At 37.1% G+C, this 27083-nt stretch overlaps 1 protein-coding gene across 2 annotated transcripts in view; it reads left to right on the top strand.

The window, feature by feature from the left end:
- Window positions 1-25788, top strand: part of Gart (phosphoribosylglycinamide formyltransferase, phosphoribosylglycinamide synthetase, phosphoribosylaminoimidazole synthetase) — a 30851-nt gene extending 5063 nt beyond the window's left edge. For both annotated transcript variants that reach the window (XM_046439283.2, XM_046439284.2), the window contains exons 3-22: window positions 2569-2664; window positions 3487-3661; window positions 5138-5249; window positions 6316-6384; window positions 6982-7107; window positions 8642-8729; window positions 8849-8934; window positions 9131-9299; window positions 10067-10298; window positions 11871-11965; window positions 12619-12728; window positions 13102-13300; window positions 14673-14924; window positions 15171-15323; window positions 17752-17958; window positions 18984-19121; window positions 19715-19845; window positions 20231-20372; window positions 21317-21432; window positions 21534-25788. In XM_046439283.2, the coding sequence (XP_046295239.1) occupies window positions 2569-2664; window positions 3487-3661; window positions 5138-5249; window positions 6316-6384; window positions 6982-7107; window positions 8642-8729; window positions 8849-8934; window positions 9131-9299; window positions 10067-10298; window positions 11871-11965; window positions 12619-12728; window positions 13102-13300; window positions 14673-14924; window positions 15171-15323; window positions 17752-17958; window positions 18984-19121; window positions 19715-19845; window positions 20231-20372; window positions 21317-21432; window positions 21534-21725 (2888 nt within the window). In that variant the 3' untranslated portion in view covers window positions 21726-25788. The remainder of the gene's footprint in view (window positions 1-2568; window positions 2665-3486; window positions 3662-5137; window positions 5250-6315; window positions 6385-6981; window positions 7108-8641; window positions 8730-8848; window positions 8935-9130; window positions 9300-10066; window positions 10299-11870; window positions 11966-12618; window positions 12729-13101; window positions 13301-14672; window positions 14925-15170; window positions 15324-17751; window positions 17959-18983; window positions 19122-19714; window positions 19846-20230; window positions 20373-21316; window positions 21433-21533) is intronic.
- The last annotated feature ends 1295 nt before the right edge of the window (window positions 25789-27083 follow it).

The raw sequence follows: 27083 nt of genomic DNA, 5'->3' as shown, positions 1-27083 counted from the left end.
GAAGCTTTTTAGTTTGATGGCATCCCACTTATTGATTCTTGGTTGTATTTCTTGTGCTTTGGTGGTCTTGTTAAGGAACTCAGTGCCAGCACCTTTATGATGAAGTGTTGACCCCCTGTTTTCTTCTAGAAGATGCAAGATTTCTAGTCTAATTCCTAAGTAGTTTAAAGGCATTTTGATGTGTATTTTTGGAAATGAGAGGTTGAACAGTACTATCAAAGGTCAGTCTTAACAGTTCTAACTTAAAAAATGATCAGCTCATATGCTGTATTAAATTATTCATAGTACTTAGAATATGACTCAAGATTCCTCACCTTGCCTTACAAAACCTTTCTGCAATCTGGTTTCCACCTGCAGTTCCAGCCTGGTCTTTTGTATCTTTTTTTCACTAAACTGCATCAATGCTGTCCTGACAGTTTTTCAAACACAGCTAACTATCTTGAAATTTATTTCCTCCCCTAACATGATGGGCTTCTAAACACTTTGGGTCAGCTTCAATGTTACCCCTTCAAAGGGTCTTAAAGTTTCTAAGTAAAGCATTTGTTCACTGTGTGTCTTGTTTTCTGTTATGAACCATTGTGTTTGTTTATTTTTACAGTTTTTTTGGTGGTGCTGTGATTGAACCCAGGGCCTTGTGCATGCAAGGCAAGCACTCTAAAATGGAGTTATATCCCCATCTCCTACTGTATCTATTTCTGTTATCAATCTCTATCATCCTTTCCCCTGCCCCCACTGGAATATAATCCGTAAGATGTAAAGTCTAGGAGAACAAGGAACTTATCTGTCTTAGTTTGCATTATGTGCACTCTATGTGACACATGATATTTATGGCCAGAAGAATATAGACACAACAAGCCACAAACTAAGAAGATACTTGCATGTAATTAATACCAACAATGGTTTTTGTTTGTTTGTTTGTTTTGTTTTGTTTTGTTTTTAATTTTTTATTGTTGGTTGTTTGTTTTGTTTTTTGACCTGGGAATTGAACCCAAGGATGCTTAACCACTGAGCCATCTCCCCAGCCCTTTTTATTTTTGAGACAGGATCTCCTAAATTCCTGAGACTGTCCTTGAACTCAAAATTCTCCTGTCTTAGCCTCCCAGATCACTAGGGTTATAGGGATGCACTACTATGCACAGCTTTTTTAACAATTTTCAGAAGGCAAAAATAAAATATCTCCTTTTCTGGGATCTTACTCTGTTTATTGAAGCAGCATATTTTATCTATATGCAATTGAGTTCATAGAGACAAGCCCATCAAAATCTCCCAAGTTGTCATAAGACTGCTGCCATTTGCAGTAACTGAGGTTAGATGGGTTCTCTTGCTACCGCTCCTGTATTGATTTGGTTGACCCTGCTTGATTTACTTGTATGTGGAGATACTAACCCAAGGTGCAGTGTATTCTATCCTTCCTACACTCAGGTAGTTTCTGTAGATTGAGAACCTGACCTCTGAACTTGCAGAAGAGAGTCTTATAATCATCAATCGTCATGAAGTTCTTTAAACAGCTCTGCTGAGACCCTACCTGACTCAACCAGCCATACAATTCACCTCATATCAAATTTGTTTATTTTGTACATGTTTGTGTATGTGTGTATTGTGTAGAACTCCACAGTGAGTTATAAAGCATCCTAAGTCTAAGGACTTAAGATGGCATTGATCATACTGCCAGGGCCTATAGCAATATCTAACACTTAGTGAGTTCTCAGTAACTCTTGAATGAATGACGTTAAGGACCAGTTTCTGAGTACATTCTGTGATTGGTTGTTTGTTTACTATACATTCAACACTGATGACATAACCATGATTTACAGCTTTGTGGAAAGCTTATTGGTATTTTCATCATACCAATGATAACAGACAACTGAGCTATGTTACTTGCCAAATGCACTGAAAATAGAATTTCTCTTGGTGAACCTGTCATTTGTACCAATAAAAGAAAACCAAGAGATGAGCAAGGTGATGCACACCTATAATCCCATCCCACTGGCTCTAGAAGCTGAGGCAGAAAGATCATGAGTTCAAAGCTAGCCTCAGCAACTTAGCAAGGCCCTAAACAATTCTGTGAGACCCTGTGTCAAAAAGGGCTGGAGCTGGAACTGGGGTTGTGGCTCAGAGGTGGAGCACTCGCCTAGCATGTGCGAGGCCCTGGATTCAATCCTCAGTACCACATAAAGATAAATAAATAAAATAAGTATATTGTGTCCAACTACAACTAAAAAAAATAAATATTTGAAAAAGGGGGGCAGAGGCCTATAATCCTAGCAGCTAGGGAGGCTGAAACAGAAGAATCGCGAGTTCAAAGACAGTCTCAGCAACAGTGAGGCAAGGCGCTAAGCAACTCAGTGAGACCCTGTCTCTAAATAAAATACAAAATAGGGCTGGGATGTGGCTCAGTTGTTGAATGCCCTCAGTTCAATCCCTGGTACCAAAAAAGAAGAAGAAAACCACACTTAATAGCCTGAAATATAGTACTTAATGTTTAGTTAAAAGTAGTTTACTAAGTACAGGACTTAGTTAACTGAAAAAGTGTTTTCATAAATGTGTGTTTGTGTTTTCTTTTCATAGACATCTCGATCACTGATCATACTGCCCTTGCTCAATTCTGCAAAGATGAGAAAATTGAATTTGTAGTTGTTGGACCAGAGGCACCTCTGGCTGCTGGTAAGTTTCATTTGTATTTATTAAAAAGGCAAATAACCAGAATCTGACCTCTAGAGGTGAGATGTTGTATCTGTTACAGATAAGGACTTTTAATAGTAGAAAAAGAACTTTGGTCTTGAAATTTATGGATTCTAGATTTTTCTTTTCCCAAATGTCAATAATGAGGTAGGGATCCAATTTGTAATCATGAGAAACATTTTATATATCGTTGATCTATTCTGGTGTCTATTTAATAATCCATATATTCAAATACAACAAATTTTGCTGTTTTGTTTTTGTTTTTCGGTTCTGGGGATTGAACCCAAAGGTACTATACCACTGAGCCACATCCCTAGCCCTACGTATTTTTTATTTTGAGACAGGATCTCATTAAGTTGCCTAGGGACTTGCTAAGCTCCTGAGGCTGGCTTCGAACTTGCTTTCCTCATGCCTTAGCCTCCTGAGTTGCTGGGGTGCTAGGATTACAGGTATGCACCCCACTGTGCCCTACTCTTTTTTTTTTTTTCCTTTTTCTTTTTCTCTTAAAGTGTTGACCAGGTCAGTTTCAAACTTATGGGCTTAAGTGATCCTCCTACCCCAGCCTTCCCAGTGACTGGGACTATAGGCGCGTGCTAACATGCCTGGTTTTTCTGCTGGATTTGAATCACCTCTTAGTGGCCTATTGTTTATAAGTAGTAGACAATATGAAAAACTTAGTTATCCTCTGCCACCAGTTATCTACCTGCCTTGTATAAAGTTATTTGGTCTAATCCTAATTCGTATTCAGTCTAAAAGTTCAAAAGAGAGATCTTTGGTCCCCTAACTGACTTTCTGCTTTGATAGGAATTGTTGGGGACCTGACCTCTGCAGGAGTGCGATGTTTTGGCCCCACAGCAGAAGCAGCTCAGTTAGAATCCAGCAAAAGATTTGCCAAAGAGTTTATGGACCGACACAGAATCCCAACTGCACAATGGAGAGCTTTCACCAAACCTGAAGAGGCCTGTAGCTTCATTATGAGGTAGGTAGAAGGCTGCCTATGAAGGGGAGTTGTTGAATTAGGATATTTACATATAAAATCACTTTTATGTTGAAATATAATGGTTGGTTCTTAGGCTATCATGAGTTTATAATAAAATAATTATAAAAGAAATTATTTGTAGCTGAGGAGGTAGCTCAGTGGTATAACACTTGCCTAGCATGTGCAAATCCTTGGGTTCAATCCCTGACACCACAAAGAAGGAAGAGGGCGTGGGGAGGAAGGAAGGAAGGAACATATTTTCAATAAATGTTAGGTAAGTTACTTTTTTCCAATACCAAATTTTTCCAATACCAAAATAAGATTATAAAATCTGTGACATTATAGAAAGATGAAATTTTAATAATTATTACTGAGTAGTTCCTGGGAGGGAAAATATGCTTAGTTTTGTTAAGTCATGCACTCTTTTCACAACCAACTGAAAAGCACAGAGGTATCTTATAACATAAATGTTCTTGATTTTTTTCATAAATAATTAACCAAAGTGAAGAATCATCACTTGGTCGTCTGCCACCACTGCTCCATCCTAATCTTAAAATTAAACATTCTTTGTTCTCTTATATATGGAAAACATTGATTGAGTTGGGATTGTGGCTCAGCGGTAGAGTGCTTGCCTAGCATGGGCGGGACCAGGGTTGGATCCTCAGCACCACATAAAAATAAAGGCATTGTGTTGTGTCCATCTACACCTAAAAAATAAATATTAAAAGAAGAAGAAGAAAAAGAAAACATTGAAAATGAGTTAATGTCATCAGGCAAATCTTTGCCCTCTTTTTGTTGACATTGTCTACTACCGAATATGTTTTCCTTTCATTTGGGTCAAGTTCATTCTTTATTCATTCTTCATCTTACAGGGTTTCTTAGACACTGAATATTAATATTTCCTAGTAGTGAAGCCAGATTTAAAGTTAGGTAGTCAGTGTAATTAGGTAAATCGGGTCTAATACTGAGTGAAATCTAAAATGGAGGCAGATGCCTTGGGTATCAGTAACAGTTTTGTTACTTACTTTACTTACTTTGGGTAACCCTTCTTCTAGACCCAGTCCCATTCCATGATTACTTGTCTTGGCTTCCAAAAATTTTCTGTGTCCATGATTTTGTTGGTTTATACAGCCACATCTTTTACTTAAATGAGATTCACTACTTTCTGTCTTAAAGATCATTTCATGTCTACTCTATGCATCTGCTTATTCCTCCAGAGATTTTGCCTGTGTGATCTCACTGTAAGTGAAAAAAAGAATAGATAGATAGATAGATATAGTCTATGATCACAGCTATAAAGGAATGCTTATGAAAAAAGTCCTGGCAGGAAGTATGTCAAGATGACTTTAGAATGATAAGTGATTTTTTTTCTGCTTTTCAGTTGATGCTACAGTATATTATTATAGAATCCTAAAACATTTTTAAATGTTGAGTTATAAGCATTTATGGGATATTGAAGATTGCTCTGCTTTGTAGTGCGGACTTCCCTGCTTTGGTTGTGAAGGCCAGTGGTCTTGCAGCTGGGAAAGGAGTGATTGTTGCAAAGAGCAAAGAGGAAGCCTGCAAAGCTGTACAGGAGATCATGCAGGTAAATTGGTTCTTCTGAAAGTTTCCTTTTCTATTCATACCAGATAAATACTCTTAAGTTATAAAATGTTGGGGCTATGATCGTGCCTCAGTGATAGAACCCTTGCCTAGGATGTGTGAGGCACTGGGTTTAATCCTAAGCCCCGCATAAAAATAAATAGTAAATAAAATAAAGGTATTGTGTCCATCTACAACAAAAATATTTTTTTTTAAGTTGGAAAAAAAAAAGATTACAATATGTACCTCAAAATAAGGAAACTCTGAGGCTGGGAACATGGCTCAGTGATAGTGGATACCTACCATGAGCAAGGCCCTGGATTCAGTTTCCAATACACCTCACACCTCCACAAACAAAGAGAAGGAAAACACAGCGAAGTTATTTTTTATCATACTATGTATTATAATTCATTTTTATAGAATAGTTCTTACAGATCCACACTAATAATTAAACCATAACTCATTCTGTTGAAGTAAGTTCTAACATCCTTTATTTTCTGCTACTGAAAGGTAGAAAATCCTCAGTCTATAGAACATATATATCTCAAATCATCCATGAGGACTATCGTCTTTATCCCGCGTGTCCCAATTCTAAGAGAAATGGAGCAATGAATATACGTTTTTCTTTCGTGATCCATCTGGGTTGTTTTGATTTTACCCCCTTAGAGAAAGCTTTTGTAGGCATTTAGAATATAGTATATAGGCAAACATATACAGTTATAATTAAGATGAAGATTAAATGGTGATAATGAAAACAACTGCTTTTCCTCTGTTCCAAATAAAAAACCAAATCCTCAGGTAAGTATTGGTAATGTGTTTGTTGTGCAGTTCATCTGTAGCAATGTGCATTCCACATCTTTGTCACGTTAAAAATAGGAAACACTCAAACATTCTTTTGAGTCTTTCAGAAAGGAAAAGAAAAAATCACATATTGATATAATACATAGTATGATTTGTAATACAAATGGTGCAATGACAAAAATCAAGTAAATACTAAAAGCTTATAATTTACCAAGTTGTTTTTTGTTTGTTTGTTTTTATTTTGGTTTTTTGTTTAACCTATAATTTAGGATAAAGCTTTTGGAGCAGCTGGAGAAACAATTGTTGTTGAAGAACTTCTTGAAGGAGAAGAGGTGTCTGTACGTATATTCATCTTTTTTGGGATTTATAGCATATAAAAAGATGTTATCTGATCAGTGTACCCAAGAAAGACTTGATTAATCTGGTTGTTGCACCTAATACTATAACTTGTTCAGATAAAAAGGAATCTGTGTATGTTTAGTATTCGGGATACAAATGAAAAAATAATTTATCTTTTTAAAATCATCTCCAGTGTCTCAGTGGTGGTCCTTGGATTTATATTTCACATTATTCAGGTTCTGGATTTATTCAAACATTCATGCTTTTTCTTTTACATACATTTTATTATACAGTAAGTAGTGAAATGTGTTCCCTTAAGTAGAGTTTTAATGCTTGCAAATTTCAAGGGAAAAGGGTTAAGATATTTTACTTGGAGAGTAGCTTTTTTTTCCCCTGATTTATCTAAAAAATTACATATCTTCTAGAAGCTGACTATATGAGATTTTCTATAGTTTGGAATTATTTATGCATTAATTTTTCTTCAGAAATAATTTTATGCAAAGAAGAGTTGAGGTACATAACTCACCTTCTTAGGTTTTTTTTTTTTTAACCTTTTTTGGCATTTACTTAAGTGGACTATTTTTTTTTCTCCGTAGTGTCTGTGTTTCACTGATGGGAGGACAGTGGCCCCCATGCCTCCAGCACAGGACCATAAACGATTACTGGAGGGAGATCAAGGCCCCAACACAGGGGGAATGGGAGCCTATTGTCCCACACCTCAGGTACTTCCCAGGGACTCAAGTTCAACAGTAATTGTTTGGGCTTTTCAGAGAGCTTTTAGATGATGCTGTTCTGTTTTGACTTCTTTCTTTCATATGTTTTTGTAAATTCTGTTACTAATCAGCAATTTGATTATTTTGTTGTTGTCTTGTTTTGAGACCATGTTCCCAGGTTGGCCTTCAACTTAAGATCCTCCTGCCTTAGCCTCCCAAGAGCTGGAATTGCAGGCACATGACACCATGCCTCACTTTATTTCTTTTTATTAAATTAAAAATATCTTTTCTGGTTTCTAAAACTAAACTCTTCTAAAAGCCTTTGAAGAACAAAAATTGCCGATTTGATTTTTTTGCACAAGGGATTGAATTCAGGGACATTCGACCACTTAGCTACATCCCCAGCCCTATTTTGTATTTTTTATTTAGAGACAGGATCTCACCGAATTGCTTAGCACCTCGCTTTTGCTGAGGCTGGCTTTGAACCCATGATCTTCATGTCTTGGCCTCCCGAGCCACTGGGATTACAGGCATGCACCACCATGTCCGGCCCAATGATTTTTTAACTTATCTAAAATGTAGTGAGTAGATCCTTCTTTCCCCTCCTCTCTACACCCAATTTTTAACCAATGGGAGCCTTGTAATTATAGTGTAAAATTTTTCATCTCTGGATATCCAGGCCCCAGCACATACACAGGATGTGTGTGTGTAGGTTGTTTTGGTGATACTGGGATTAAACTCAGTGGCTCCCTACCACTGAGTTATGTCCCCATACCATTTGTTTCTTATTGTGAGACAGAGCCTCAATAAGTTGCCCAGGCTGGTCTGAACTACTGCCTACTGCCTTAGCCTCTCAAGGAGTGGGGATTACAGGCATATGCCACCATGCCCAACTTCGTTTTTCATTATTGAACTATAGAGCTTCAAAAATATACACACTGAACCAAGCATGGTGGCAAAAGCCTGTAATACCAGTGACTTGCAATAGGATCACAAATTTGAGACCAGCTTCAGCAACTTAGCGAGACCCTATCTCAAAATAAAATAAAAAGGGTTAAGAATGTAGCTCTGTGGTAAGGCACTATTAGGTCGTAAATATTAGTCATCATGTAAAATGGCACAGACTGTTTTTAGGAATACCACAAAAAAAATAATAAAAATGAAAGGTGCTTTAACAAGTTACTTTACTTAGAAATGGTGGTTAGCACTGATCTTTGATTTGGCAAGGAACATATAATGTAGCCTCTGATTGTGATAATTTATCAGACTCAGAGCTTTTACTCTCCTGTTCTGCAAAAATAAGTCTAAAATAGGGGTTGAGGATATAGCTCATTGGTAGAGTGCTTGCCTCACATGCACGAGGTCCTGGATTCAATCCCCAGCACCACAAAAAAAAAAGTCTAAAATATCTACTTGATGGGGAGGTGTTCAACCTGTCTCAGGTAGTAAAAAAATAATAGTCTTCATTGTTGTATGTGATACCGCTTACAAGTTGAATTTTTAACATAACATTTATCGTTAAAAATTTCTGTATATTCCCCAGGTTTCTGAGGATCTGTTACTAAAAATTAAAAATACTGTCCTTCAGAGGACAGTAGATGGCATGCAGCAAGAGGGTACTCCATACACAGGTGAGCTTCTTGATATTGACATCATTTATAGAGCAGCTGTTTATTTTCTATTTTATAGTGATAATAATGTCTTCGTTACAGGTTCTTTTTTAATAAAGGGATTTTCTTTTTTAATGAAGGGATTCTTTATGCTGGCATAATGCTGACCAAGGATGGCCCAAAAGTTTTGGAATTTAATTGCCGTTTTGGTGATCCAGAGTGCCAAGTAAGTAACAGTCATTAAACTTAATAAAGTATTTCTTTGGCGAGGTTGTATGTTGTCCTAATCTCAGGATTTTTTCAGCCTTGAAATAATTACCTTTGAGAAACACATACAAGCTCTGCTAATACCCCAATGAATAAAATGTCTATAAAGAAAATTAAAATTTATCTCATTTTCCATGTTAATTGTGTTTTTCCAGGTAATCCTCCCACTTCTTAAAAGTGATCTTTATGAAGTAATTCAGTCCACCTTAGATGGCCTGCTGTGCACATCTTTACCCATTTGGCTAGAAAACCACACTGCCATAACTGTGGTCATGGCAAGTAAAGGTTATCCTGGAGCTTACACCAAGGGTGTGGAGGTAACAGGTGAATAAGGAATAAGAGGTTGAATTTCAATGTGATAATTAACTGGTGCCATCAGGGACCTCCCTCCCATGCAAATGCTTGCCCTTGCTAAGAGTGTGAAGCCATCAGAAACCTTTCAAAAGTTTTTAACATACTACATTGCTAGTTGGATATGTCATAAATTATCCAAAATGACTATTTAAAGAACTGCCATCTATTTGTCTTCCCATATAAGGAAACATACGTAATCCAACCAAATTTCCACAGTATTCCCAGTGTAAGCTTTCACTTCCACCCTCCGAAAGTCAGGGTGTTAATGAGACATAGGAAAGTTACAGGACCGTTAATGTAAACTACATCAACAAGATATATTTAAGACATGGTCTCTGAATGATTACAAGAGGCATACAACCTTGAGTGGTTTGACCCCATAATTTACAGTTAGTCATCAATGTAAATGGCACAGACTGTTTTGGGGAGAAATTGCCTGATAGAAATTTAAACAAAGAAGTAGTAGTTGAATACAGTGGTGCCCGCCTGTAATACTAGTGGCTCTGGAGGCTGAAGCAGGAGGATCACAAGTTCAAAGCCAGCCTCAGCAACTTAGCAAGACCCTATCTCAAAATAAAAATTTAAAAATCCAGGCTGGGGATGTGGCTTCTTCCCCACCATCACCACCACGACTATTCAATCCCAGTACCAAAGAAAAACCTTGTGGAAATGGTAAATCACTCCACAGTGTGAAATATGGTAATTTGAAATCCTGCATCAAATCTGTTCTCTTACAGGGTTTTCTGAGACTACAGCTTTAGGACTAGAAGTGTTCCATGCAGGCACTACCTACAAAAATGGCAGAGTGGTGACCAGCGGGGGAAGAGTCCTTACAGTAACAGCCATTCATGAAAACCTCATATCTGCCCTTGAAAAAGCCAAGAAGGGACTCACTGCTATAAAGTTTGAGGGAGCAATTTACAGGAAAGACATCGGCTTTCGCGCCATAGCTTTCCTTCAGCAGCCCAGGTAAAAATCTTATGAGGTAGTTATGGTACGACTTCAGAACTACACTGAGTGATTGTAGAACATTCTGTTACTCCTGTACTGTTATATCATTTTTTCTCTGAGACTGAGCTATTCTTTATTCTTGGTCTATGTTTTTTGAATCATGTCCGTTTACAGCAATGTTCAAATTAAGTGGAAAAACTTCATGGTGGTTCCTTATCTGAAAAGTTTAGCAATATCCCAACACCACAAAAGAAAAAAGTAAAAATTAGGGTTACATAAACTCTACATAAATATTCGTGAATAACCAAACTGAGTTCTTAATGTAACCATATCAATTTCTTTATAGTTGAGGATAGTAAGAACAAGATTAAACCTATTTAAAAAGCATAACCAGATAATGATACTCAGTGCATCATTTTTACAGATCAAGTTTGTGCATCTGCATTGTGAAATCTGTAGTTCTGCCTTGTAAAAATGAGAACTTTCAATGGGCATGGTGATGCATGCCTATAATCCCAGAAGCTCCAGAGGCTGAGGCAGGATGATCCAGAGTTTAAAGCCAGCCTCTGCAAAAGCGAGGCACTAAGCAACTCAATGAGACCCTGTCTCTAAATAAAATACAAAATAGGGCTGGGGATGTGGCTCAGTGGTTAAGTGCCTCTGAGTTGAATCCCCGGTACCAATAAGAAAGAAAAAAACCCCAAAACAAAAAACTTTGGTTTAATGGGTTGGAATGATAGATGAAGAAGTATGTAAGAGTTTATCAGAAACAAGCTGCCAGGGTAACAACTAAAATTGAGAGAACTGGCAATTAATTCAAAGTCAGCAGCCCAAATTTACTCTCAGAGAGATATTGAAGCCCACTCCATGGATACTCTTGTGAATGTTGATGGTGTATTCCCAAGGTAACGACCTCGTTGATGGCAGAACGGCCCTTCTTCTCACCACCCTTCTTTCCGGGAGCCATTCTGCCAGGCCCAAGTTGGAAAGGAAGGGCGCGAAGGATTGTCAAATTTCACTTTTTGACTTGGTTCTGACATTGCCCATACTGAAGTTGAACCAAGAAAGGTTGTAGCAAAATATCAGTGAATTTAAGAGCTAGCAAGTTGCTGTGTAATGGATAGTTTCAATTTCACAAGATGAAAGTAAATAGAGGTGGATGGCAGTGATGGTTGTACAACATTATGAATATTTACTACCACTATACACTTAAAAATGGTTAAGATGGTAAATTTTGTTATGTGTATATTACATCAAAAATTTTCAAAGAATCAAGATATTTAGCAGCCTGTAAAAAGTACTTCTGGAAGAAATGGGTGATGAAGTTAGAGCGATGGTTCACAGCAGAGATGATGCTATGGAGTCAACTAAGGAAATTGTGTAAACATTTCATTTTCCAGGGCTACACTAAACTAGATCAGTCAAATCCATTTATATGGCTAGGCATTGACTATGGAAGATTTTAAGCACCCTAAGGAATGTGAAAATCACTTGGGATAATTTCTGCTTTAAATACTATTTTCTACTATAAAAGTAATTTTTCCTGGCATTAAGGTGATGTTTTGATTATTATTGTTTCCAATTTCTTAGGGGCTTCACTTACAAGGGATCTGGGGTAGACATTGCAGCTGGAAATATGCTGGTTAAGAAAATAAAGCCTTTAGCAAAAGCCACCTCCAGACCAGGTAAGTCAAATCCTGTACTTGCTAATTTATTGACAGGTGTGAATTAATTTGGGCTTTTTTAAAAAAAAAAAAAAAAACTTCAAGAAGGAAAATAATTTTAAAAAATGGGGCTTTATATTTAAAATAAATGCTAGATTCCTTTAAATCTTGCCGTACTTAAGCTAAACCCATAGTCAGCTACCTTCCTTTTTGTTTTTGTTTATTTATTTACTTAGGTACTGGGGATTGAACCCAGTGGTACTTTACCACTGAGCTCTATCCCCACCCTTTTTTATTTTGAGACAGGGTCTTTCTAAGTTACTTAGGGTCTCTCAGCCTCCCAAATTGCTAGGATTAGAGGTTTGCACCACCACATCTGATTTATCTGCCTTTCTGTCTCTAATATTAAGTAAATCACTTCTGTGATGTTATTTACTTTTATTTCTTTATATCTTCCTTTTTTTATTATTACAAACTCTTTGAAATCATTTAATTAGATCATACTTTCGAGGCCTTTTCTCCCAATGTTATTACTTTCTTGATCAGTTCTTGGAGCACATGGTGCTCCATCCCATTCTCTGTTTCCAGGCAGCTGTTTTAGAAGTAGCAGCATGAATATTCATGTTTAATTGATCTGTCATAATGCAATAAGTAATTAATGTCCTCTGCAATAGGCTGTGATGTAGATCTTGGAGGTTTTGCTGGTCTTTTTGATTTGAAAGCAGCTGGTTTCAAAGATCCTCTTCTGGCCTCTGGAACTGATGGTGTTGGAACTAAACTCAAGGTAGACACTGTTGTGTATAAAGATCTTTTGTGAAAGATGAGAGAATTTACTGCATATCAAAAACATATTTTTTTCTCTTTAGACATACATGAGCTAAAAAGAACTATACCAAAAAACCATATGAATAAAATGTTTGTACATTTCCAACAACAAAATATTGTTCTGTCTATCTTTGAGTGGAAGGGCAATTTTAGGAAATAAAAAGGGATAGTTTTAGACCACATTGCTTATCAAAATTTAGTGTTATTTTGTCTTGAGATGTTAAGAGTATCTGGCCAATGTCATTGGTTTTTGTTAGCCTCATGGATAAATCGACAAGATGCAGTATGGCAGTTATTCTCTGATGTGAAATGTGAATGTTTGTTTTTTATAGATTGCCCAGCTGTGCAATAAACACAATACAATTGGTCAAGATTTGGTTGCAATGTGTGTAAATGATATTCTGGCACAAGGAGCAGAGCCCCTCTTCTTCCTTGATTACTTCTCCTGTGGAAAGCTTGACCTTAATATGTCTGAAGCCGTCATTGCCGGAATTGCTACAGCTTGTGAACAGGCTGGATGTGCTCTCCTTGGTATGATCATCCATTTTAACACTTTTTTTTTTTTTTTTTTTTTTTGCAGTGCTGGAGATTGAACTTAGCACCTCACACATGCTAGGCAAACACTCCACCACTGAGTTATACCTCCCAGATCCTGATCATACATTTTAACCATAGGTGCTCCTTCTTCTTATATATCAGCCCTGTATAGATGTCAGAATCAATGTCAGAATAGCTAGTGAAAGAGACTCTATATCACAGGATGTGACAAATGAAATATAGATACAACTGTTGGAATTACTCTTGGATTCTGGTGCCCTCAATGCCCCCTTGAGGGTTTATTCCCCAAACTCAAAACTCCTGAGTTGTCAGGCAGGCTTATTTTTCTCCCCAACCTCTGGCCACTTTTTCTTCTACTTCCTTCTCAATAACTTCAACAGATTAGGCTTGTGGATTATTCCCATTTATTGTCCCCACAGAAAGGTAGATGGGTCTTGGTATTCAATATTTCAAACCATATTTGTTCATAGAAGTGACAAAGAATAAAATGTTCCCAGATTTTGTAGAAATACTGCTATCTATATGGACTTTCTAGCAAAATTAATTTGTAAGTGAACAAGAATGAAATAACCACTTTCATATTATCATTTCTGTGAACAAGTCAGATCCAAAAGCCAAAAAATTGCCCTTTAACTAATTTGGCATCTGCTTGCCTCTACTTTCATATGAGATCATCATAAATTGCACTATTAAACTTTATAGGCCAGGGCATTTGGAGTTGAGGCACTCTTGGTTAAAATTACTTCTCCATTAACTAGACGATGGTATAGATGGAGTGATTTTAAAGATCAGATGTCTATGAAATATTTCTTAAGCTAAACTGATATAGAAATGAAGTTATATTCAACTTAGCATTCATCCTATGAAAGTAGTGATATTTAGAGGCTACATACAGACTTGTAGAGGTATTGACCTTTGTAGAAATTAGTATTTCCTCTGAAATCATGCTTGGTTGCACATGCTGTGAGCCAGCTAATATATGTGGTTATATACAGGATATAACCATGTGTTTAACGGTTCGTGTTAAGAAGATTTGCTGTTGGGTCTGGGGTTGTGGCTCAGTTGTAGTGAGCTTGCCTAGCACATGGGAGGCACTCAGCACCACATAAATAAATAAATAAAGGTATTGTGTCCAACTACAACTCAAAAAGAGAGAGAGAGAGTTGATTGTTGATTGGAGCTAATTAAAAAAAAAGAGGGGCTGGGGTTGTGGCTTAGCTGTAGAGCGCTCACCTCGCATGTGAAATAAAGGTTAAAAAAAAAAAAGAATATTTGCTGTCATTGTCTCCTAAGGAAATGTATAAATATAATGTGATTTTTTTTCTCTCTTGCCTTAATCTCCCAGGAGGTGAAACAGCAGAAATGCCCGACATGTATCCTCCTGGAGAGTATGATCTAGCTGGTTTTGCTGTTGGTGCTATGGAGCGGGATCAGAAACTGCCTCACCTGGAAAGGATCACTGAAGGGGATGTTATTGTTGGAATAGCTTCATCTGGTCTCCACAGCAATGGATTTAGCCTTGTGAGGAAAATTGTGGCAAACTCTTCCCTGCAGTACTCCTCTCCAGCACCTGATGGTTGTGGTGACCAGTCCTTAGGTAAATTAATTCGTGCTTGGATATAACTAAGTAGTCAATTAGTGTGTTTTGTGTCTCATTACTGAAAGCTAGAATGGAATGAATTACATTGCCCTGTGATTTACATTATCCTGTGATTTTGTTGCTTGGGCATCTTATAGAACTGGTATGTCTTTGCAAGGTCATACTCATTGTCCATTTCAGAATTGTTTTATGTTTTGGTTTTTTACCTATAGGCTGTTTTTGTCTTATTTCTTTAATCTTCAGGGGACTTACTTCTAACTCCAACCAAAATCTACAGCCGTTCTTTGTTACCTGTCATACGTTCAGGACATGTTAAAGCCTTTGCTCATATTACTGGTGGAGGACTACTGGAAAACATTCCCAGAGTTCTCCCTCAGAAATTTGGGGTGGATTTAGGTAAGTTTACTGAAGGGAACTTTTGTTCAAAAAAACCACTGGGGGGTGGGGAATACACTGTGGGACAAACTCCAGGTAGTTAGTGCACATATGATTATAAGTGGAAACTTGTTAATCATTAAGGTTTCATGGGGGGAAACTGGGATGAACCTTTTCTACCTTTTTTTATTATCCATGTTTATGAGTCATGTCACTGGCTTATATAAGGATTGAAGTGCTATAAGCTGGAGCCCTACATGCCAGGAAAGGAAGTAATAACTGTGAAGTAGTCCACACTAGAGATGAAAGAACTAGGGAATAAAAAAGGGAAAAACATTTGAGAATTAATTCTTGCCTAGAAAAAAAAAGTCTCAAGATCTTAGTTAAGCAGGTGAGTAGATGGCAACATCACTAACACAGAACGGAGAGTAGTGGAGCAGAGCAGAAAGTGAGGATATAGTGCTTAAGATCTTCAGTGAATCTCTTCCAAGGCAACTGAGCAAAAGTTGAGATCAGACCAAAGATAAGTCTGGAGGTTGTACTCACAAAGCTATAGTTACAGCCAAGAGAGTGGAAAGGACCAAAAATTATCCCTCAGAGGAAGAATTACTGAAAAGAACTGTTAGAAGTAGGAGCTAAACCACGTGAAGTATGGTCATCAATCCCAAGGATTTTTTGGTGCAGTACTGGAGATTAAACCCAAGGCCTTGTGTATGTTAGGCAGTACTCTATCACTGAGCTACATTCCCAGCCCTCTTATTTTATTTTGAGACAGGGTCCCTCTAAGGTACTAAGGCTGGCATCAAACTTGAGCCTTGATGTTCTCAGTTGATAGGATTATGGGAATGCACCACTGCACCCCACTGCTATTGGGTTCACTATTGAAGGCATAGTGAACATCATGGTAGCTAAAATCTTTTGAACTTAACTTTTAAGAATTGACATTCCAGCTGGGCGCAGTGGTGCATTGCATGTAATCCCAGTGGCTCCTGAGGCTGAGACAGGAAGATTGAGAGTTCAAAGCCAGCCTCAGCAAAAGCACGGTGCTAAGCAACTTGGTGAGACCCTGTCTCTAAATAAAACACAAATTAAGGCTGGAAATGTGACTCAGTGATCAAGTGCCCCTGAGTTCAATCCCAGGTAGCCAAAAAAAAATAATAAATTTGACATTCCTAACTAATATAAATGTAATTAAGTCCAGTACGGGAGAAGATTCATAGACATACAATGCATATTACAAAATAACTCCATAGAATTAAAACCAAGTATCCTGTAGATATATCAAATAAATGGGGGAAGATGATAGTAAACCTCATTATTTAATAAAAAGCTATATTCCTTTTTATAGGAGCATCATAAATAATTTTATTCAGTATTGTTTTGGGAAATCAGATCCCATAACTGTAGACTCAAAAAAACCAACCAAATTATTTCATTATTCAGAAGTTTTGTATGTAGGCCTAAAATTTTTACTAGAGATTTTTGTTGTATGATTTGTGATAATGCACGATATATTCTTTTTTTTTTTTTTTTTAATATTTATTTTTTAGTTATCGGTGGGCACAACATCTTTGTTTGTATGTGGTGCTGAGGATCGAACCCGGGCCGCACGCATGCCAGGCGAGCGCGCTACCGCTTGAGCCACATCCCCAGCCCCCTGCACGATATATTCTTATAGCAGACCCAAGAATATAAATTTTAAAATAAATGAGATTCAGGGTGTTGATCATAATCCTTTTCTGTAGCATGACTTTTCTCAAATGATGTATATATTTCCTTTAAGTCTGTGTATAAGCCATCTACTTTTTTATGATACTTAGAGTGCATTTTTGTCATTGCTAAGATCCAACTAATGGGCTGGAGTTGTGGCTCAGTGGTAGAGCGCTTGCCTAGCACATGTGAGACACTAGGTTCAAACCTGAGCACCACATAAATAAATAAATAAAATAAAGATATTGTGCCCATCTACAACTTTAAAAAAAAAATGCATTTAAAAGAAGAAGAAAAAAGATCCAGCTAAGTATTCACTAGAGAACAGTATGCCAGTCTCTACTGGAATTCAGCTACTATCAATCCAACCCATTAAAATGGCTTTTTAAAATCTAATGAGTTAATGCAGCATAAAACCTCATTGAAGTGTGATTGTTGGCCAACTGTTTCAAAAAAAAAGTGCTATGAGGGCTGGGGTTGTGGCTCAGAGGTAGAGCACTCACCACTCGCCTACCATTAGTGAGGCACTGGGTTCGATCCCCAGTACCACATAAAAATAAAATAAAGATATTGTATCTATCGATGACTAAAAAATAAATATTTTTTTAAAAAGTGCTATGAATGTCTAAAGTATAAATGGATGCCCAAAACACAAAAACTTCTGAAAGGCCAGTTTATAGTTTTACTTGATAAAAAATAACAGAGCTATCAGTTAATCATACAACTTGCTGGTTTTCAGATGCCCAGACATGGAGGATCCCCAGGGTCTTCTCATGGTTACAGCAGGAAGGACAGCTCTCTGAAGAAGAGATGGCCAGAACATTCAACTGTGGTATTGGAGCTGTCCTTGTGGTATCAAAGGATCAGACAGGGCAGATTCTAAATGATATTCAACAGTGCCAGGAAGAAGCCTGGGTGATTGGCAGTGTGGTTGCATGTCCTGAAGGTAACTCCTTCTTTGGTTTTAGACATATAACCTTAAATATAACTAAGCCCTGTCTCATGAGTTTTTAGCCCACCTTTCATTCCAGCCATTGCTATGGCATCTGTCTTTACCCAGGTGTATCATGACAGCACCCACCCCAGTGATAGCACATGCCTCTTAATTTTCACCTTGAGACTCTTGACACCTCTGTGTAGCATTCCCATGTGCACAACAGAACCCTGCAGTATCACTTCCCAAAGGAATCTTCCTACATGTAAGCCCTTATGGCTCTGCTTTGTGGTTCAAAATTCAAGAACTAATGAGTGAATGCCCTGGCTAATACTGTTTGTTATTCAAGACTCTTACTAGAACTTTAGAGTGGCAGAAAATCCAGTAAAATAGTAATAATGATGTTAGAGCTTGTTAACCTTGCTTCTGTCGACCTTTCTTTCCTCTGTTTTATAAGTTTCACTTTTTGGCAGGTTCTCTTACTAGAAAGATAACATTCTTTGGCTCTTTTGACAACAAAAAGCCCTCTTGCTTTTATCATTCTATATCACATCTTAGAGTGACCTTGCTAGGCCACATACCTTCCACAAAGGCCAAGAAGTCATGGCATTATCCTGAATGGTCTCACTAGGAAGATTTGGGGATTAGAAGCAGAACATTGGCAGGCAGTAATATATCCACCATATGCTCCAAAGTAGTGATGTGTTTAGAACTCCTAGTTGAAGTAGATGATTACACATGTTTACCTTCGGGAAGTTTTTGTAAATGCGTAATATTAAGTGTTACAAACCTGTTAAATGTTTTAGTCCTTGCATATCTTATTTTCAAAATAAATTAAAGTATTCTAAAGATTTTTCTTTCCTAGAGCTAGGGTTTTGGCTCAGCAGTAGAGTGCTTGCCTAGCACGTGTGAGGCCCTGGGTTCAATCCTCAGCACCACATAAAAATAAAGATATTCTAAAAATATTTTTTTCTTTCCATTATTCCTGTAACTACACAATTGTTCTTTACTTATTTTGGGGTGTATTTGTAATGAAGGTTCCCCTCGTGTGAAAGTCAAGAATCTGCTCGAAACCATGCAAATGAGCAAGTCAGTGTCAGTGAACGGCTCCTTGAAAAATCACTTCTCTGCCCAACCAAAAAAGGCAAGAGTGGCTGTCTTAATATCTGGAACAGGTAAGACATGGCTTCCTCTCCAATGTTGAGCTCTAGAGCTCTTCTCTTCCTCCCTGACCACCCAACCAACACAAAGAAACCTCTTTCAGATTGTAAGGCTACTATTAGCACAGTCTGGGAGAGAGGGAATTATTAAGGAGTGCTATCATTTCAGCTTCCTTAGTCTTCCCACTTGTGAATTTGGACAACTCCCTAAGCAAAAAGTAGAGGACGTGAGAAAGATGGTTAGAGAAAGACTAGAAAAGATAGAAAGGATTAAAAATTCCAACTTCTTTTTTGTATCATAGTTTTGTCATTGGAAAGTCTTAAAATATTAGTATTAAGAATAAGAAGTTTATGTTTGACCTTTGTGGATAAGGGGTCAAATAAGAGTATTGTATTCTCAGATGGGTATAACATGATTATTTACCTCTCTTATAGTTAACATTATTATGAACATGCTTGTAAATATTATTTTGGTTTTTGTTTTGTTTTGTGTGTGTGTATGTGTGTAAGACATGTTTTCAGAGAACTTAACCATTCCCTATTCAGTGTAGAACATATCTTTTTTTTTTTTTAAGAAGAATTCACTTTGTTTTTCCCTCCCTTTTCAGGATCGAACCTCCAAGCACTCATAGACAGTACTCAGGATCCAAATAGCTACGCACACATTGTTGTTGTTATCTCCAATAAAGCCGCAGTGGCTGGTTTAGATAAGGCAGAAAAAGCTGGTATCCCAACCAGAGTAAGTTCTTGGGAAAAGTACTAGTCCTGTGGGCTATTTTTGTTTGTTTGATTGATTTTGGGGGTGCTGGGAAATTCAACCCACAGCCTTATGCATGTTAAGCATGATATCTACAGAGTTAAACTCTCACTCAACCACATAGGCTATACTTAAACCTCATAATCAGTTCTCACAGGACCCGTATCTCTGTGGTTTACATGGCCTTTAGATTTCTGCTTTTGGGTGGGTGCTGGGCTCCCCTTTCCACTTGATCCTGTGAATTGCTCAGTAATTCTCCATTGGGTATGTCCTCATAAGGAGGTGTAGTGTGGTAATGTAAAGGTTATGTTTTAGATTATTTTGGGTAACTGATTGGAAAAGTTGTATTTATCTTTTTCTATTACAGGTAATTAATCATAAATTATATAAAAATCGGATAGAATTTGACAATGCAATTGACAAAGTCCTTGAAGAGTTCTCCACAGACATAGTCTGTCTTGCAGGCTTCATGAGAATTCTCTCTGGCCCCTTTGTCAAAAAATGGGATGGTAAGCAAAAGTTGTTCAGTATTGATTGAGAAATCTAGTGCAGATGGACTCCAGAATAGTCAACTTAGCATGCAGTAGTGAAATACTGTGACATTTTACTTAACACAGGTCTTAATTTCCTTTGCTTTAGTCCAAAAGATGACCCAATGATGATTTATTAACCTGTTTTCTATCAATTTCTTAGGATTACTATAATAAATTACTCTTTATAATATAGTTTAGTTTTGTTCTAGATTACTGAAAGATAATATTTCATCTTCTAAATTAGTATTCAGAAGACCCTTTTTACTTGTTTTAGAAGGAAGAGAAAGTAATTTCCTGTATCCCAAAATAAAGAGGCATCCTCTCCTATGAGACACAGACCATTGCCAGAAGATGGCAAAAAAGATGTTGCCAAAAAGCACATACTATCTTGTGTCTTTGCCTTTTTTTTACCCAAAGCTTTGACTGTATCCTGTTTTCCTTTTTTGTGTACATATTTGGGAAATAAATGAATTTTCTGTCCAAAGAGTTTGCTTTCTTAGGTGAATATAGTTAGAACATTCGTGTCAGTACATTTAACGGGCAATTCCTTTGGTGATAATAGACACACAAAGCTAACTAATCCAGCATCTGACTGGTGGGCACACCACATAGCTATTAGAAGTCTTCCATCCAGCTTAGACCTTCCCTCCCCGCATCCCCACTAGCTCCCCATCACTGCAGATACCTGTTCAGAGTTCCCCAGCATGCCTGTGACTATGCAAAGCCTGTGACTATTGCTAGGGCCTTCTTGGACAAGAACTGTATTTCCCTTTGCCTTATTTCCATGTTACACACAGAAAACACCCTTCTTGGAAATCCAGCTCCTATTAACTTCTGGTTCTAGGCAAGAAAATATATATTCTTTTAGCAGAATACATAGGATTTTAAAATTCTGACCATTATGCTTTCTTAATTTCTAGGAAAAATGCTGAACATCCACCCTTCCTTGCTCCCTTCTTTTAAGGGTTCAAATGCTCATGAGCAAGCCCTGGAAGCTGGAGTCACAATTACTGGATGCACTGTACACTTTGTAGCTGTGAGTATGTGTTTTTTCTACCAAAGTGATAGGATTAGTGTTTAGCTATAAACTGTGCTGGCTAGAAAGTAAGGTTTAAAACTTTGATTTTTCTTTTCCAGGAAGATGTAGATGCTGGACAAATTATTTTACAAGAAGCTGTTCCTGTTAAAAGGGGTGACACTGTTGCAACTTTGTCTGAAAGAGTAAAATTAGCAGAACATAAAATATTTCCTGCAGCCCTCCAGCTGGTTGCCAGTGGAATTGTACAGCTTGGAGAAAATGGCAAGATCTGTTGGGTCAAAGAGGAATGAAGCCTCCTAATTTAGGAATGGAACCAGTTTTGAAAGAATTATGACTATTTGCTTGGTGCCTTTTATTCATGTATTTAACCTAATAGAAAAACTGCTAACAGAAAAAGACTTCACCGTTAACCTCATTCACCATTTTTTAATAGAGAATCATTAAAAACAAAATTTGTGCAGGATATCCTAGACATCTCCCATGATCTTTCCAGTTTTACCTGTTTAGAACATTGTGTTTATAATCAAACTAGTTATTAAGAATTCTCTTAATTTAATGGGCATGCTGGCATGCACTTATGATTCTAACAACTTGGGAGGCTGAGGCAGAAAGATTGCAAATTCAAAGCCAGTCTTAGCCACTTAGAAGACCCTGTCTCAAAAAGAACTGGATATGTAGCTCGGTGATAAAGCACCTCTGGGTTCATTACCAGTACCAAAAAATAAATAAATAAATAAAAATCCCCTTAACTCAGAGCCAAACAAGATACCAAACTTCGGTCTTTCTTATCCTCTTTTTCTTTTTCTCACTGGTATCACCTCTATTTTTTATAAGTTACATGTTCTGTGATCTTTGACTATATGCTTCAAAGCCATGCTGCTGCCTACATTGTCATTACATTTAGTCATGGAAGTATAAAGAGATTCCTGGAGCATCACCTGGGTACTATTCATGTGATTGATTGCCTGATGTGTGAAAGTACCCAACCTCCTTCTGACCAGGGTCAAGTGAATATATTGTATGTGTATAATGATTAGAATCAAGATTTCTCTGGTTATCCTGGTCATAATTTATAATGTCAGGATTTCTGGATCGCTCGCATTTCTAAGGAATACTCTACTTGGGACTTTTAATATCATTAAACATTCCTCTAATTATTGACACATTTATGCTCTTATGAATCACCAGAGGATTAAAGGAAAAGTTCAGTTACTTCCAGATAAAAGTGTAAGACTTTAGTCACATCCTCTTTGTCTTTCCATTTCCTTATCAATTAAAGTTGGCAAATACCTATCATAGTCATTTTGATAACTAGCATGTGAAGTGCTAAGAACAGTGCTTGGCAGATGGGGAGGCACTCAGAGGTTAGCATTTATTTCATAGTTTCTCCCAATTATAAATTCAGTAGTCAAAGAATACATCTTGAGCAGGGGAGGGCAGTCATATCCCATCTGGATGTGCATTTCTGGAAGGGAAAGGTTCAGGGCACTGTATTGGACACGTACAACAGCAAACAATTAACAGCCATTTTGTACAAAAAATAGTAAATTCTAGCATTAGAAGGTCAAGATAAGTGAAATAGAGTCCAAACATAATTAAGCACATATGTATAATGCCAAAAAAGTATAAAGAAAGTTGAAAGATGTAAAGGAAAAAGTTATTGGGTAAAATCATACCATAATACAAGCAGAGGCTGATATCAGGATGGTAAATTTGAAAAGTTAATATAAACTTAAAATCTTAATGACATTTATGTCTTTCTTTTTTGGTACTAGGGGTTGAACCCAAGGACATTCAACCACTGGGTCACATCCACAGCTATTTTTCATTTTGAGACAGGGTCTTCCTAAGTTGCTGAGGCTGGCTTTGAACTTTCGATCCTCCTGCTGCAGCCTTTGGAACCACTATATTTTTCATACTAATCTCCACTATAAGAAACTTGTTCTCCATGTAAGGTAGCTGACTTCATATGTTGGGATAAGAAGAATCAAACTGTGTCTGAAATATGTGGTTGCCAGAAGCAAACAAACAAATTTGAATATAATGATATTGAAAGAAAAAAGAATCAGTGTAAAGAGGCTCTTACTGTCCTGTTTGTGATAAATTGAGTATTATTGGAACACATTTCTGAGCAGCCATTAGTTTATAATAATGAGAGAAAAGGTAGTTTCAATTATAAATAGTTGTCAATGTGACAAATATGGGTGTTTATCTTTTATAGATGTCTCTTAGTTCTTTGTTTAGCCAGGAGTGAAACAGATCAGCCCACATCTTTTTTTAACAAGCAGATTTATTTTTCTTTTAACTTTTTGTGGTGCTGGATAGAATCCAGGACCTCCCACATGGCTAGGCACTTACATGCTCAACTACTGAGCTGTAGTCCCAGCCCCCAGATAAGCCCCTTGATCACACACTGTTTAGGTGGAAGGACACAGTGGAGTGGAGGGTGTCTGTTACTGCCCCACAAAGAGAAAAGATTCATGTTCCAAAGTGTTAAGGCAAATGCTCCAAAGAGAAACAGAATTTCTGAAAGATTTCATGATCTCTAAATGTTCCTTCTCAATTTTTTAAATTACTGTTAATTTACCATACAAACTTTTTAAAATTAATCAAGTAATATACTATTATTGTAAAATTTAATAACTGGTACAGATGGTCCCTCTTTATTCCTTTTTACTAGTAATGAAAAGTAATGGGCTGGGGATGTGGCTCAAACAGGGCACTGGGTTTGATCCTCGGCACTACAAAAAAATGTTGTGTCCACCGAAAACTAAAAAACAACTCTCTCTCTCTCTCTCTCTCTCTCTCTCTCTCTCTCTCTCTCTCTCTAAAAAAAAAATAATAATAATGATGAAAATTTTCTTGGCTGTTCTTACCCATGCTTTTATTTATTTTTTTCTTTATAAACTTTTAGATCAGTTTAAATGAGTTTTTGTTTTTGTTTTATTTCTGAGGTACTGGGAATTAAACCCAGAGGCATTTTATCATTGAGCTACATCCCAAACCCTTTTTCAATTTTTGAGACAAGGTCTCTAAATTGCTAAGGATCTTACCAAGTTATTAGGACTGTCTTGAACTTGCAATTCTCCAGTCTCTCAGGTTGTTGGGATTACAAGCATACACCACCTTGCCTGGATTAAATGCTTTTCATATACTTTGACTTTGTTTTCAGATTTATAACAGGTCTTTCTTCAAATGCATATATATTTTTAAATTTTTTATTAAAGTAGTACCCACATAAGTAAACACTCCAGGGCTGGGTTGTGGCTCAGTGGTAGTGTGCTCGCCTAGCAAGCACGAGGCCCTGGGTTCAATCCTCAGCACCACATAAAAGCAAATAAAGGTATTGTGTCCAACTACAACTAAAAAATAAATATTTTAGAGAAAAAAAAAAAAAAAAACTCCAATTTTCACAAAATGAACACATCTGAGAACCAGCACTCAACTAAAAAAATATTGCCAGCATTCTAGAATCATCCTTCTTATCCCTTCTAGTCATCACTCTTACCCCACTTGCACCTCAGCAAAGAATACACTCCTCTGACTTCTAATTTGTTTTTCCTCATATTAAGTTTTATATAAACAGGACCCTACAAGGTGTACTTTTGTTGTTGTTTATATCTGGCTTTGGTTTTGTTGTTGTTTGTTTGTTTTTTGTAATTGTGGATGGACAGAATGCTTTTATTTTGTTTATTTTTATGCAATGCTAAGGATCTATCCCAGTGCCTCACATTGGGCTAGGCAAGCGCTCTACCACTGAGCTACAACCCCAATTCATGTGGCTTTGTTTGCTTATTTAGTTTTATGAGATTCATGTTGTTGCATATATTTGTAAATAATCATTCTGTATATGAATACAGCACAATTTATCCATCCTGTTGATACCAGTCTGGGTGTTTCCAGTCTAGAATTATTATTACTGTTGCTATGAACATCCTTGTCCATGTGTATTTGGTTCATTTATATTCACATTTCTATTATATACATAGTTGGAAGTATAATTACCAGGATAGGGAATATTCATATGTTCAGCTTTAGCAAATACAGCCCAACCTTCTCCCAAAATCATTGGGCCAATTTACACTCCCACCACCAATGTGAGTTTAATTATTTAGATTAGTCTTGCCAGCATATGGTTTGGTTCTCCACCACCCATTTTAACCACTTTTATGAGTGAATACTGCTTTCACATTGTTGCAGTTACATTTCCCAGTTGGCTGTGAAACTAAGACCCTTTTGATGTATGTTTGACCTCTTTTCAGATCTAGGTCATCAAGACCAACTTTCTGAGAAGTAAACTTCTAAATTTACTGCATTTTTTATGCTATTGTAAATAAAATCACTTTAATTTCCTTTTCAGATTGTTTACTGCTAGCATATAGAAATATATTTTGACCTTATATTCTGCAACTTTTCTTTAGCCCTTAATAGTTTTCTTTATTAGTTCTTTAGGGGATTTTGTATATAGAGTAATATCTGCAAACATAGGTTTCTTTCTTATTTGCCTGCCTCCACTTTCTTTTTCTTGTTTAATTGCCCTGGTTAGATCTTCCCTTATAATGTTGACTAGAAGTGGAGAGCTCTAACATCCTTGTCTTTCTTGGCCATAGTGGAAAGGTTTTAGTCTTCCACCACTCAGTGGGCTTTTGTAGATATAATTCTTCTCAAATGTTTCCACTGGGCACAGTGGAGCACACCTGTAATTCCAGCAGCTCTGGAGACTGAGGCAGGAGGATTGCAAGTGCAAAGCCAGCCTTACTAGACCCTATCTCAAAATGAAAAATAAGAGGACTGGGGATGTGGCTCAGTGGTTAAGCGCCCCTGGGTTCAATCTCTGCTACCAAAAAAAAAAAATGTTCTTTAATTTTCTTAGCCCTCCTTCTCCCCCAAATAGGATTTTATCACCAGGCAAACCAAAGTAACTAGTATTTGTCCCACCAGCTCTGTGGACTAGAAGGGTGGAAAGGCTTCAGTTACAAAGAAGAAATTGTGTGGGGACATATTTGGTAAAGATAAAGAAATTAGTAATGTTTTATCAAAATATGTTGGCAGTGCAAATCGGTTTATCCTTTCTTGAGCATAGTTTCATGACGTGTATATTCACAAAGCACAGTGGCCACCTTTCCATTACCGTACCCAGAAAAACAAGTCATCTTTCTCATAGTCTGCAGAGCATGGGAAATGTCATAATTTATTTCTCCACTTCCTATAATTTGTTCTTTTCCTTTCTCCTTTTTTTAAATTTTTTATTATTATAGTGGTTCAAATGAAAATCTTGGAAACACCATCCCTACTCCAAAGATTTTCAGAGATAATCAAAATCATGAAGTTGGTATGACTTGCTCTTTTATTTTTATTTGTATATTTATTTGTTTTGGTACTGGGGATTGAACCCCCACAGAGGCATTTAACCCCTGAGCCATATCCCTAGCCCTTTTTAATTATTTTTATTTTTTGACCGGATCTCACTAAATTGCTCAGGCTGGCTTTGAACTTGCTATCCTTCTGCCTCAACCTTTGGAGTTGCTGGAATTACAGTCATGCAACACCATGCCCAGCTTGAATATGGCCTTTAAAATTATTAAGAACCTTCTGCCATTGTTATCTTTATTTATTTATTTTTGGTGCTGGGGATTGAATTTAGGGCC

Source organism: Marmota monax, unplaced genomic scaffold, assembly GCF_021218885.2.
Source record: "Marmota monax isolate L192 unplaced genomic scaffold, Marmota_monax_Labrador192_F-V1.1 WCK01_AAM20220418_F8-fsc00125, whole genome shotgun sequence".
Lineage (NCBI taxonomy): Eukaryota > Metazoa > Chordata > Mammalia > Rodentia > Sciuridae > Marmota > Marmota monax.
The sequence above is the reverse complement of the archived record's forward strand: the minus strand, read 5'-3'. Positions and strand labels throughout refer to the sequence as shown.